We start from the raw sequence: 13,885 nt of genomic DNA on the forward strand, positions 1-13,885 counted from the left end.
GCCAGCTTGGTGGAAAGGAAAGTTTGCTTTATTTCAGACGCTGGCAGCTGGACTGGTGGAGGGTGGCGGACACATCTGTCCAAAGGTTGACTATCCTCCCCACTCCCGACAAGTAGTGGGTGAGAGCTTTTATAGAGAGATAAGTGTCTAAGGCAGAAACAGCACAGTCATCTCTAACAGTTATCTTCAAATCGGTCATCAGTGGTCTGACTAGCATCATCTTGGTTGTTTTAGATACAGTTAATCTTTAGTTCCAGGTTCATTTGTTCCCATTTCTTTGCGGCCAGTTCTTGGAATTGTGGCAGGTCATGTCCTGGGTACAGTGGTCATCATGTAGCTAACTTCTCCACCTGGAGAAGTATCTATAAGACAGCTCACAGGATATGGCTCATAATATTATCTATAGCCCTTGAGAAAGAGCTAAAAGTCCTTGACTATGCTTAATGACTACATTATTATTATTTAGTTTCCTTTGTTTACCTTTGTTTCAGCATTTCTCACTTCTCTGATTAAACGTATTCCTTGGCTAAAGTTTTCCACAGACAACAGGCAGGCAGAGGACTTGATGGGGCAGGTACAAGGACCACAGAGTCCTGCTCCATTTCAGGGTGAGGAGGATTTCGTAGTTGGAGAGTCCTTGGCAACCTTATCAAAAGCAATGGTCAGGTACATATTGGTCATGGAGAGGACTGGAGACTAACTGGTGGCTGAGAAATGGGAATAGATAGTTCTTTTTTTAACGTTTGAAAAGGAGAAAAATGGACAAAGCAAAACTCTAAAGAAAAGACACAATAGAAAGATATTTTGCTTGGTTTCAGGATTGTGATTGCTCAGATGGTAAAGCGTCTGTCTACAATGTGAGAGACCAGGGTTCGATTCCTGGGTTGGGAAGATTCCCTGGAGAAGGAAATGGCAACCCATTCCAGTCCTCTTGCCTTGAAAATCCCATGGACAGAGGAGCTGGGTGCAGGTTACTGTCCATGGGGTCCCAAAGAGTGAGGCACGACTAAGCGACTTCACTTTGGAAGTACAAACAATTGGAAAGGGGGAGATTTGAGGGATAAAGGGCATGAAATAAAGACTACTTTCAAAACAAAAGTTTTAAAAAGAGGATTAAACATATCCTTGAAAACAAAACTTATTCCTCCTAAATAAGAAAGTAAGTAAAGCTGAATAACGAAAGTATAAGTTTGGATGTGGACAAGAAAAAAGTTGAATTGTTAAAATTTTATTTTAACAAAAATTCACTTTAAAACTGCTTAACTTTTAAAAGATAAACCTTGAATTCATTATTAACCAGTTTGAAGAAAGGCATGAGAATCTCGCCAGAATTCAGGTGTGCTTTGTTTACTTAGATTCCTGACCAGAAACAAGCTAAGTAGAGACCACTATGGGATTTTTTCCGACAATGTAGAACAGAGACTGAGAATAGGAGCTTTTATGAACATCTCACCATTTCATTTTCTTTCCTTCTCTCCTTCCCCAAACTAAAGGGCCCTAGAGACGATGGAGGCGATTGGCGTTTTTCTCATTCTTCCGTAGTAATGAAAGCAGTAAGAGACGGTGGTGGCATGAGCAATGGCCAAAGTCCTTGCTTGAAGCATCCAGAACTTGCTCTGCAAATTTATTTCAACTTTGCTCTCAACTCCTTCACCTTAGAACACCTGGGAGGTGGCAGTCAACAAGGATGGAGAGCAGAAAGCCGCGAAAAGATATCTGGTTCAGCAACAGTGGTCACAGAGCTGGTCAAACCCGATGAAAGTGGAAACCACATTTTCAAAATTCAGAGCCGGAATCTGACGAGCCCGCCCTGACGCCTGTAAAAGAAAATGATTTTCACTTTTCATTGGCTGACCCTCCCAGAGTTGAGACCTTTTTTCATTTTCATTGGTCATTGCTGCTGTCACGTCCTTTCACCACACCCAAAGCGCCCAGTGAGCTTTGGGGAAAACTGATTTACAGAGGTCGGGGGCGGGAGTTCTCAAGCAGCTAGACTATTCCGCGCCCCCCGCCCCCGCCCGCCCCGCCGCTTCCTCCTCACGGCCCTGCCCCGCCCCCTGGCCTGAAGCCACGCCCCTTCCCCGACCGGGCCCCGCCTCTCCCTCCAGAGAGGGCGGGGACCTGGTGGCGGCCGCAGCCGCAGGAATATGCTGGAAGCCGGCTGGCGGGCGCTGGGGAGGTGCTGAACGGACAGTTCCCGCCGCTTTATTTGCCCGGCGGCGGGTAGGAGGGTGGGGCGGCCTTAGAGTCCGCTGGGCACGTGAGCGATGGAGACCATCTGGATCTACCAGTTCCGCCTCATCGTCATCGGGGACTCCACCGTGGGAAAGTCGTGCCTCCTGCACCGCTTCACTCAGGGCCGCTTTCCTGGTCTGCGCTCCCCAGCCTGCGACCCCACCGTCGGCGTGGACTTCTTCTCCCGCCTGCTGGAGATCGAGCCCGGCAAGAGGATAAAGCTGCAGCTCTGGGACACGGCGGGACAGGAGCGGTTCAGGTAGGACCCCGGGCGCTGGGACCCTCCCCAGGGACCGCGCCGCCCCCTCCGTCCGCCTGGGGCCCCCTCCCTAAACGTTGGCCGCACCGGCCCGAGTCGGGAGCAGCTCTGGCCCTTCCCTCTCGAAAGTGCAAACACTCCATTCTCGCTTCCCCTTTGCCCCTCCTCTTCCAGGGACGACTTCCTCCTCCGCAATTTCTCACTTCTTTCTTTGGCTCCTATTTCCTGCGCCCCCTTTCCATTTTTCCTTTCCCGCCTGAACCCAGGTCACCCTCACCAGCCCCTCTTACCCAACGCTCTGGCCCTGCTGGCATTTTAATCCCCAACTCTTCGGCTCTCCTGCTGCCTTCTCCCCAAACTCAGCGTCCCTCGCTGCGCACGCCCTGACCTGGCCACCCTTCTCCAAGCTCCGCTTTTTCTCCTCTGACCGAGCAGCTTCCCATCTATGCGGCCCCGGAGAACTGCATAGAAGGATTCCCAGATTCGTGATTGATCCGTTTAGCTTCACAGCAAGCAGTGCTCCAGCCCAGATTACAGCATGAGCTCATTGGGCACCGTGCAGACGGAGATGAATGCGGTAATGGTCTGAACATCTCACAGCACCGAATGTGGTCATCAGAAATACAGGGCCAGGACCCGTGAGAGTGTGTCTTGCACAGCAACCAAGGACACAGACACAACTGAGGAGTTTTTGTTTGTTTCATTGTTATTGTTTTTTAAGGATTGAGTTGTCTTTAGAAGTTTGCCATCACTGGTGCTTTGATGGAGAAAAGAGAGATGTACATACTGAGATTTGTTAGGAACTTTTCCTTTATTTTATTCTTAGTAGGTACTTAACGTTCCAGGGTGATAATAGATCAGAAAATACTTTTCTACATGGAGGAGAAATACAAATAAATAGTCTCATTCTACATGCTCATTGAAACCCTGAAGGATTTCACAAAAGTGACTGCCAAATAAAAACTAAATGTAAATTGTATGCATTTCCTAGATATTTAAGAGGGAATCAGATATGAGGCACATTTAAAATTTTTAGGATTCAAGAACTTTTTTTTTAGAGGAGGGTAAGGGATCTGATATACTGTAGTGTTTGGGACTCTTTTAAGGTTCTATTATCAAATGGAACTCATTAAAGCAAACATTTGGTAGTCTTCTGCTTTTGGAATGGGTACTTCTTAACCATACTTCCCAAATATGGCTCCCCCTCACCCCATCCAACACCCATTCTGAGTGAGATCAGCCTACTTCGCTGAGAAAAAGAGAAAAAGCCTCCTTTAAAATAATTTTTCAAACTCTAATTCCTCATCTGTAAAATGGAGTCATTATGATCTCTAAGATTCATTACAGTTTTACCATTGTAAGGTTGACAGCAAATTCATTCACTTGTGATCTCAGTCAGAGATGAATGTTAGGATATTTCATGGTCAGTAAAAAGCATTTACTATAGCTCTTGCTCTACCCTCTAAAGTGAAGTGAAGTTGCTCAGTCATGTCCGACTCTTAGTGACCCCATGGACTGTAGCCCGCCAGGCTCCTCCATCCATGGGATTTTCCAGGCAAGAATACTGGAGTGGGTTGCCATTTCCTTCTCCAGGGGATCTTCCTGACCCAGGGATCGAACCCAGGTCTCCCACATTGCAGGCAGACTCCTTACCCTCTGAGCCACTAAAGTGAATATAGTAAAAACATGTTCTTTATACCTTAACTTCTATACCATAACTTTATACTTTAAACTTCTAACAACTACTGATAATTAAGAAGTATAGGTAGTAAAATCTTCTTGAGTCTAAAACACTTTCCTTAAAAGTAACTTTTAAAAAAATTTTATTTATTTATTTTGTGTTGTTGTGTTCGTCGCTCAGTCGTGCCCGATTCTTTGCGACCGCATGAACTGCAGCCCTCCAGGCCCCTCTGTCCATGAGATTTTCCAGGCAAGGATACTGGAGTGGGTTGCCATTTCCTTATCCAGGGGATCTTCCCAACCCAGGGATCAAACCCGGGTCTCCTGCACTGCAGGCAGATTCTTTACCAACTGAGCTACAAGGGACGCCCCTAATTTATTTTATTTTAATTGGAGGCTAATTACTTTAGAATACTGTGGCAGTTTTTGCCATACATTGACATGAATCAGCCATGGGTGCACATGTGTCCCCCAATCCTGAACCTTCCTCCCACCTCCCTCCCCACCCCATCCCTATGAGTTGTCCCAGAGCATTGGCTTTGAGTGCCCTGCTTCATGCATCGGACTTGCACTGGTCATCTATTTCATATATGGTAATATACATACATGTTTCAGTGCTATTCTCTCAAATCATCCCACCCTCACCTCCTTCCACATAGTGCAAAAGTCTGTTCTTTACATCTGTGTCTCTTTTGCTGCCTTCCACATAGGATTATCATTACCATCTAAATACCATATATATATACGTTAATATACTGTGTTGGTGTTTCTCTTTCCGACTTACTTCACTCTGTATAATAGGCTCCAGTTTCATCCACCTCATTAGAACTAACTCAAATGTGTTCTTTTTTTATAGCTGAGCAATATTCTATTGTGTATATGTACCATAACTTCTTTATCCATTCATTTGCTGATGGACATCTACGTTGCTTCCATGTCTTATTTATTGTAAAGAGTGCTGCGATGAACATTGGGGTACACGTGTCTCTTTCAATTCTGGTTTCCTCAGTGTGTATGCCCAGCAGTGGGATTGCTGAGTCCTGTGGCAGTTCTTGGAGAAGGCAATGGCAGCCCACTCCAGTATTCTTGCCTGGAAAATCCCATGGACAGAGGAGACTGGTGGGCTGCAGTCAATGGGGTCACGAAGAGTTGGACACGACTGAGTGACTTCACTTTCACTTTTCACTTTCATGCATTGGAGAAGGAAATGGCAACCCACTCCAGTGTTCTTGCCTGGAGAATCCCAGGGACGGGGGAGCCTGGTGGGCTGCCGTCTATGGGGTTGCACAGAGTCGGACACGACTGAAGCAACTTAGCAGCAGCAGCAGCATGGCAGTTCTATTCCCAGTTATTTAAGGAATCTCTACACTGTTCTCCATAGTAGCTGTACCAGTTTGCATTCCCACCAACAGTGTAAGAGGGTTGCCTTTTCTCCATACCCTCTCCAGCATTTATTGTTTGTAGACTTTTTGATGGTGGCCATTCTGACCTGTGTGAGATGATACCTCATTGTGGTTTTGATTTGCATTTTTCTAATAATGAGTGATGTTGAGCATCTTATCATGTTTTTATTAGCCATCTGTATGTCTTCTTTGGAGAAATGTCTATTTAGTTCCTTGGCCCACTTTTTGATTGGGTCATTTTTCTGGTATTGAGCTTTGTGAGCTGCTTGTATATTTTGGAGATTAATTCTTTGTCAGTTGTTTTGTTTGCTGCTATTTTCTTCTATTTTCACCTTGCTTATAGTTTCCTTCATTGTACAAAAGCTTTTAAGTTTAACTGGGTCCCATTTGTTTATTTTTGTTTTTATTTCTGTTGTTACTCTGGGAGGTGGATCATAGAGGATCTTGTTGTGATTTACATCAGAGAGTGTTCTGCCCTTGTTTTCCTCTAAGAGTTTTATAGTTTCTGGTCTTCCATTTAGGTCTTTAATCCATAAAAGCAGCTCTTAAACTTATTGTAAGGGATGGTTAAATTGTTAGATTTTAAAGATATTTTCTGCTAAATACATCATTGTTTTTTATTGCCTTAAGAAAAATGTACATTTATTTTATATATACTATTTAAACTGGCTTCCCAGGTAGCCCAGTGGTAAAGAATCCACCTGCCAATTCAGGAGACAAGGTTTCGATCCCTGGGTAGAGAAGATTCCCCTAGAGTAAGAAATGGCAACTCACTCCAGTATTCTTGCCTGGAAAATTCCATGGACACGGGAGGCTATTGGGCTATAGTCCATGGGGTCACAAGGAGTCGGACATGACTGAGCACACACACACATTTAAATCAGACAGTAACACTCATAATAATGCAAGGACATTTAGGGAACATTTACTGACAGTGAGTCATACTATATTTTGTTTGGCTCTTTACCAAAGATGTATTCCTAAATTCACATATATATCAGTAGCTGCCTCCAAATACTTGCTTTTCCCTCATTTAGCAGAACAATTTCTCCATAAAATTGCATTAAAGTTATTGTTAAATCATTCTGTACCTTCCTCTAAGAAAATACAGATACTTATTTTGAGTAAGTGCATTTGTTTCATAGAAAGGTACTATTTAGTTCATGAATGTATACTCCTGTCATTAGTTGTAATCATACTGTTTAACTGTAATCAAGAATTTGTGGGAAACATTCCATTTACATTCTATTTGGAGGTTAATTGGTGATCAGATATAAACAAAAACAAATTGGTTTTAGACAGTTCAGAAGATAGCTTAAAAGCATAAACAAATGTGTTAGAGGACAACAAAATAGTGAGCTGACGATTATGATATAAATAGCTTTAAGTTATCTTTTTCATGTTGGGGGGGATGGGGCAGAGGCGGGCTTCCCCCGTGGTTCAGCTGGTAAAGAATCTGCCCGCAATGTGGAAGACCTGAGTTCGATCCCTTGGTTGGGAAGATCCCCTGGAGAAGGGAAAGGCTACCTACTCCAGTATTCTGGCCTGGAGAATTTCAGTCCATGGGATTGCAAAGAGTCAGAACAGGACTGAGCAACTTTCACTTTCACTTTAGGTCATTTTTTAACCCCAATTTATTAAAGTAATAATTGATAAAGCCTTAGTTTTTAAAGTTTAGAGCATATATTAATATGCTTGTAGCCAGTAACTAGTCACAAAAAATAAAAGAGAACAAAATCAAAGTGAAGAAAGTTTAGAAAAATGATGAATATGTGAGCATCTTTAAATTGTAGCATAATACTCAGTTGTTAAAGTTTTTGTTATTAACACTGTATTTTAATCAGAATAAATGTTAAATTACTATATTCAGTTCAGTTCAGTTGCTCAGTCGTGTCCGACTCTTTGCAACCCCATGAATTGCAGCACGCCAGGCCTTCCTGTCCATCACCATCTACCAGAGTTCACTCAAACTCACGTCCATCGAGTCAGTGATGCCATCCAGCCATCTCATCCTCTGTCGTCCCCTTTTCCTCCTGCCCCCAATCCTTCCCAGCATCGGAGTCTTTTCCAATGAGTCAACTCCTCGCATGAGGTGGCCAAAGTATCAGAGTTTCAGCTTTAGCATCATTCCTTCCAAAGAACACCCAGGGCTGATCTCCTTTAGAATGAACTGGTTGGATCTCCTTGCAGTCCAAGGGACTCTCAGGAGTCTTCTCCAACACCACAGTTCAAAAGCATCAATTCTTTGGTGTTCGGCTTTCTTCACAGTCCAAGTCTCACACCCATACATGACCATTGGAAAACCCATAGCCTTGACTAGATGGACCTTTGTTGGCAAAGTAATGTCTCTGCTTTTGAATATGCTATCTAGGTTACTCATAACTTTTCTTCCAAGGAGTAAGCATCTTTTAGTTTCATGGCTGCAGTCACCATCTGCAGTGATTTGGGAGCCCAGAAAAATAAAGTCTGACACTGTTTCCACTGTTTCCCCATCAGTGCCTTATTTAACGATAGTTCATTTCTCTCTTGTTTAACAGTCTCAAGGTAAGTGGTCCATCATTCAGGACCATCATTCAGATGCCTTCTCTCTTACTTTCCTACCATCCCTAGAACATTATCATCATCTCTGTGGACAAAGCTGGGTTGTAGGCACACTTTGTGCCTGTTCAGGGAGAGGGGAAAGAAAGGATCTACATCAAGGAATGTTTCCTTTAAGCAGGTGAGGCCAGTGTGGTGCAGATTACTTCAGCTCTCAATTCATTGAGGAGAAAGAGGTCATAAGGCCACACTTCCACAGGGCTACCACACTTATGCAGCACTTCCCCAGTGCTCACAGAAAGGGGAAGATGGATTCAGCATTGCAGGCACTGGGTGAAACTAACATCACCACTTCTATTTTTTAATCATCATAGTGGAAGAAGTTTAGCAGGAAAGGAAACAAAAATATTGTTTAACAGTATTAATAGGGATAAATAAGTATAAATATGACTAGACATATAGAGAGCACCAAATGTAAGAACATAAATTTTGAATTTTTCTCATGAAAAGCATTTAAGGCAATCTGAAGATAAAATGAGTTATAGCAACATTAGCTGTGGGGATAGAAAATCTGAAGCTTCAAGCCAGATTTGGCCTTTTATTTCATGTTGTCTGGCCTTTGGGGTATTACAATTACAGCCAGAGGTTGTAAAACGTGACTGAACTGAACTGAACTGAGTGCAGTGCTTCTCGAAGTGTGTTCTGCAGAACACTCAGACCATGTGATTCTTTTTAAAGGATGGGTTCTCTAATCAAATAAATTTGAAAATCCTTGTCTTCCATTTCTCTCTTACAAAATTCATATCAAAGACGCCAAGAAGTCTTGACTAAAGAAACCTATCTACCTTTGATTAAACTAGCATTTTCACCATTTATTTGAAGGGCTATTCTTAAAATATGAAAGTCTATGATTGGTAGTGTTCTAACTAGTATAATTTGGGGGAAACTCCTTTGATGAGTTGCTTTAGTCACATTCTTTGAGCAGAACCAAGTAAACTTTTGAAGTTTGGAACAATGGAAAACCTGCAGATATTAATTAGTTAACCTTTTCCTCTAGCTCCTCTTCTACTGTGTATCTTTCTCTTCTTTATGTGTCTTGCCCTTCCTTAAACTCCTTATTTTTTAATTTTCCTTTACCTTCTATATCTGTCAGTTTCTACTCGTAGTTTCTTCCCACCTTCTCTTCTTTCATTTTAATGTGTCTTTTTTGATCTCATTTCTTTTTAGCTTATTTCTCCTTATTTATCCCTCTGCCTCCCTTATGTCTCTGTTTTCTCCTTTCTCACTTCAAAACATTCATATGAAGTAAATATTTTAAAGTGGTTTGTTTTCTGTTCATAATTTTAAAAGTAAGCATCATGAACATTTTCTATTTTTCCTTAAGAGATCATTTAAGATTTCTAAGCTAAATGGGCTTTTTTTTTGTTTTTAATTAATTATTTAGTTTTGGCTGCACTGGGTCTTCACTGCTTTGTGCAGGCTTTCTCTCATTGCAGCAAGTGGGGGCTACTCTTCCTTGCAGCGGACGTGCTTCTCATTGTGGTGGCTTCTCTTGTCAGCAGGAGCATAGGCTCTAGGCGCGTGGGCTTCAGTAGTTGTACCACTCCAGGCCAGAAGTTGCTACATGCAGGCTATAGGGTGTGCAGGCTCTAGGGTGCATGGACTCAGTAGTTGTGGTGGCATGGCTTAGTTGCTCTGCAACATGTGGAATCTTCCCGGACCAGGGATCAAACCCATGTCCCCTGCATTGGCAAGCAGATTCTTTACCACTGCACCACCCTGGAAGTCTTTTTTGTTTTTTAAGGAAACTTTATTTGATCTCCACCCTCCTTACTGTGGTTCATGATTGTCAATAGAGATTTTCTGATAGTTGATTGGTGGGCTCATAATTACATAGGTAACAGAACAAAGATTGCTTGCAGTTAAGTGCTATAATCATTGCAGTTTGCTGTAGTTCCAAGTTGTTAGAAACGCTAGAAAGCTGGGCTATATTTGTATTGAGTGATCAGATAATACAGTGTTTTGATTAAGATTATTTGTGTTGTAAGTAACAGAAATAAAGCCATATTAGATTATATATAAAGGATAAATTATAAATGATACCGATTTCATGAGAAGCAAAATCTCAGTGAACATACAGGTGTTCTAACAACATGTGTTTGTGGATTTTCTCTCTAGTCTATTTCCATTATCCAGTGCTGTTAGCTCCCAACTGTGTCAGTCCCTGACACAGCCTCTTATTCAAATTCTTAAAAGAAAAAATATCATTGATTTTTGATTGGCCAGTGAGTCAGCTCCCCTAGGGTTGGGTTATTAAGATAATATCCACATAAAATACAAAGGAATTATACAAATATTGAGATATGTTTTATGAGTCATACAAAGCAAATGAATCTGTAGGAGTCTACTTTTTGGGAAAGAGAAATTCACAGAAGAAAAAAGTGAGCAGTCACCCCAAAACGTATACTTTCTCATGTTTCAGAGTAAAATGATATGTAAAAAGAAGCCAGCATCATTTCTAACAAGTATAGCAGAATGTGGAAAGATGACCCTTGTAGCCAAGTGTATTTTTATATGCTGAAATTTATTTTCACTGTCCATTCAGAACATTCAGACCATTTTGAGTGATGGCATACTCAGCACAGTTAAGAAGCTAGCCATTAAAAAAAAGAAGCTAGCCATTAATTTCAAAAACCTGTGATTAGTCTTCTTAATTTCCTTTTTCTTCAGTGAATCAATTGATTTCTCCTATGTAGCCATAACCTCAATGACATATTGGTATATGAAGGTAATTATACATCCTCTTTAGTAACTAAATATTGTAAATAAAGTAGATTAAATATTGTGCTTCAGTGTTTGAAGACCCTAGGCAAGCAGTAGGCAAAATTGCAAAGTAGAATGCATTCTTGGGGCGTTTGGTGCTTGCCTACTTTTTCTTTCCTACTGTTTTTGAATAGTAAGATCTTGACCAACTCTTCTATTTTCCCTCACATCTCAGTTGAAAAGCCATTCCTTACTTCTCCATCCTAGCTTCAGAGAGAAGTAGTTGGAAAATTAAGAGATACAAAAATATTAAAAGAATAAGGGTTCTTCTAGGGGTATTTCTGTTCTAAAAGAGAATGACCACCTTGTGTCATCTTGAGGTAATGTTTCCCTGTTGGTGGAGTTGTGAATCTGTGGCTGAAGGGTGTTGGAGTTTCCTCTCATCATGCTGTGTCAATGACCACCTATTCTGACACGCTGGCCCCACATTTAGCTTTCAAGGAAACGGCTAGAAAAAAAATTAGTAATGTTGTCGGTATATGGATCACTCAGTAAAGTTTTCCCATGAAGAAAAGTGCTTTGCTTAGTCTCAGAGAAAGAGAGAGAATAAATTTCGACCTATTGTTGGTCAGTTTTGATAGCATATAAAGATTTCTTAACAACTTAGCCTCCATAGCCATTTTACTTAAACTTTAAAGAGCAACTTCTTGGAATGATCTGAAATTATTTATTTTGATGTTTTAAAGAGCAAGTTATTCTTATCCTAACTGAGTTAGAAGAAATCTGCATTCTTCCAGTCTGTTCTGTGAAGTAGTGGAAAAGAAAGGTGAACCACTCAAACACACACACAAGAGAACATCAGATTTTACTTCAATAAAATATTTTCATTCTTTCTAAAGTGAAATTCTACAAAGCCTATACTTTATGATACTAATAACTCTGCCTCCAAATGTCAGTAACTTTTACTCAATTCTGACAATATGTAATTCAGAGTTCATTTAAAAATTATTACCCAACACAGTCTACCTCACTTATTATGAAACAAATATCATTAAAAACCCATTGTTTTCTGAAAGGAATCACTTCATGTAATGAGCTATTCTGAGCTATAGGATTTCCAGAAAAATGTGAAACAGAGGTCCAGTACACTTCAAAGTTAAAAGTATATTTTTAGTTTAAGCTGTGGAAGAGTTTCAAAATAGCGATAGTAATTCTGTATATCAGAGTTGGACACAACTGACGAAACTTACCGTGCATGCATGTGTCGGAGAAGGAAATGGCAACCCACTCCAGTATTCTTGCTTGGAGAATCCCAGGGACAGAGGAGCCTGGTGGGCTGCTGTTTATGGGGTCGCACAGAGTCAGACATGACTGAAGCGACTTAGCAGCAGCAGCAGCAACAGCAGTTCTGTATATAAGCATGACTGAGTGACTGTCGATGGCTTGGTGGCATATTATTTTATTTTGGCTTAAAATCTTAGTGTTCTTTAAAACATTCTTAAAATGTGCTGAATTTTGTTTTTTCTATTTCCTTCCTATGGTAATGATTCATTTTTAATTGAGGAGTAACATGCTAAATAAAATTATTTTTTTACTGGTAGTAAGTCTTTTAAGAGCATCCACTCATACTGATATCTAGGATATAAAAAAACCATCAAAAATGTCACAATGCCAAAAGAATTGGTAAGGTAACAGAGACTTCTCTCTTAGGTTTATTTCCACTTCACTGCAGTAGAGTCACCTGAGAAAGGTCTTTAGCAAGCCAGGCCCCAAAAGTTATCAGTGACTTTTCTTGGCAAAATATTATCCTTCTGTTGTCGCTCAGACCATAAAGAATCTGCCTGCAGGATAGACCCAGGTTCAATATTTGGGTTGGGAAAATTCCCTAGAGAAGGGAATGGCTACCCACTCCAGTTCTTACCTGGAGATATTTCCATGGACAGAGGAGTCTGGCAGGCTACATTGTCTAGGGTCACAAAGAGTTGGACACAATTGAAGCTATTTAGCATGCATGCATATGCCTGTTTCTTCCCCTCCTTTTTGTGTAATTGGTCAGAATCTCTGTCTAAATTATCTTCCTGTATCAAAAGTGGTTTTTCATCTGATTCTTCAGCCTTTCCAAATGTATTTCTGTTTTGTAGGACATAGTGTGATATGGCTTGAAACAGATAAGGCTAAAGGACAACCTTAATAACAGATTCCTGCCTCAGAAATACAAAAGAATAGTGTGTGGCCCGAACTGAACCCTCTTCTCTGAGGAGAGATCAAGAGCGAATACTGCAAATGGGAGTTAATAGATATTATGAATTTCTTGGCTATAACAGAAGACATTAAAAAAAAGAGTATAGGTTCTCAAATCCTAGGCATTGCATATCATTTTTCTTCCAAGTATCATTTTTCAAAGTAATAAGTATAATTTGAGTAAAAGTTTCATTGATCAAATACAGTTAGAAATGCTGGGATTGTGCAAGATTTTTCAGAGCTTTAATATAATACTAATATTCTAATATACTTTGTAAACACCCAAGACATACATGGTGTTTCCCAACCCAGAGTCCCATTACATAGAATCGGAAAGACTAGCGGTCTCTTCAAGAAAATCAGAGACAACAAAGGAACATTTCATGCAAAGATGAGTACAATAAAGGATAGAAATGATATGGACCTAACAGAAGCAGAAGATATTAAGAAGAGGTGGCAAGAATACACAGAAGAACTATACAAAAAAGATCTTCATGACCCAGATAACCAGGATGATGTGATCACTCACGTAGAGCCAGACATCCTGGAATGCGAAGTCAAATGAGCCTTACTTAGGAAGCATCACTATGAACAAAGCTAGTGGAGGGGATGGAATTCCAGCTAAGCTATTTCAAATTCTAAGATGATGCTATGAAAGTGCTGCACTCAATATGCCAGCAAATCTGGAAAACTCAGCAGTGGCCACAGGACTGAAAGAGGTCAGTTTTCATTCCAATCCCAAAGAAAGGCAATGCCAAAGAATGTT

General features: G+C 41.0%; 1 protein-coding gene across 1 annotated transcript in view; it reads left to right on the plus strand.

Annotated features, from left to right (window-relative positions):
- The first annotated feature begins 2,197 nt into the window (after positions 1-2,197).
- RAB39A (RAB39A, member RAS oncogene family) overlaps positions 2,198-13,885 on the plus strand; it is a 37,566-nt gene continuing 25,878 nt past the window's right edge. Inside the window, exon 1 of the mRNA XM_040257926.1 lies at positions 2,198-2,494. Within this exon, the coding sequence (XP_040113860.1) occupies positions 2,268-2,494 (227 nt within the window). The 5' untranslated portion in view covers positions 2,198-2,267. The remainder of the gene's footprint in view (positions 2,495-13,885) is intronic.

This window comes from Oryx dammah, unplaced genomic scaffold (assembly GCF_014754425.2).
Source record: "Oryx dammah isolate SB20612 unplaced genomic scaffold, SCBI_Odam_1.1 HiC_scaffold_17, whole genome shotgun sequence".
Classification (NCBI taxonomy): domain Eukaryota; kingdom Metazoa; phylum Chordata; class Mammalia; order Artiodactyla; family Bovidae; genus Oryx; species Oryx dammah.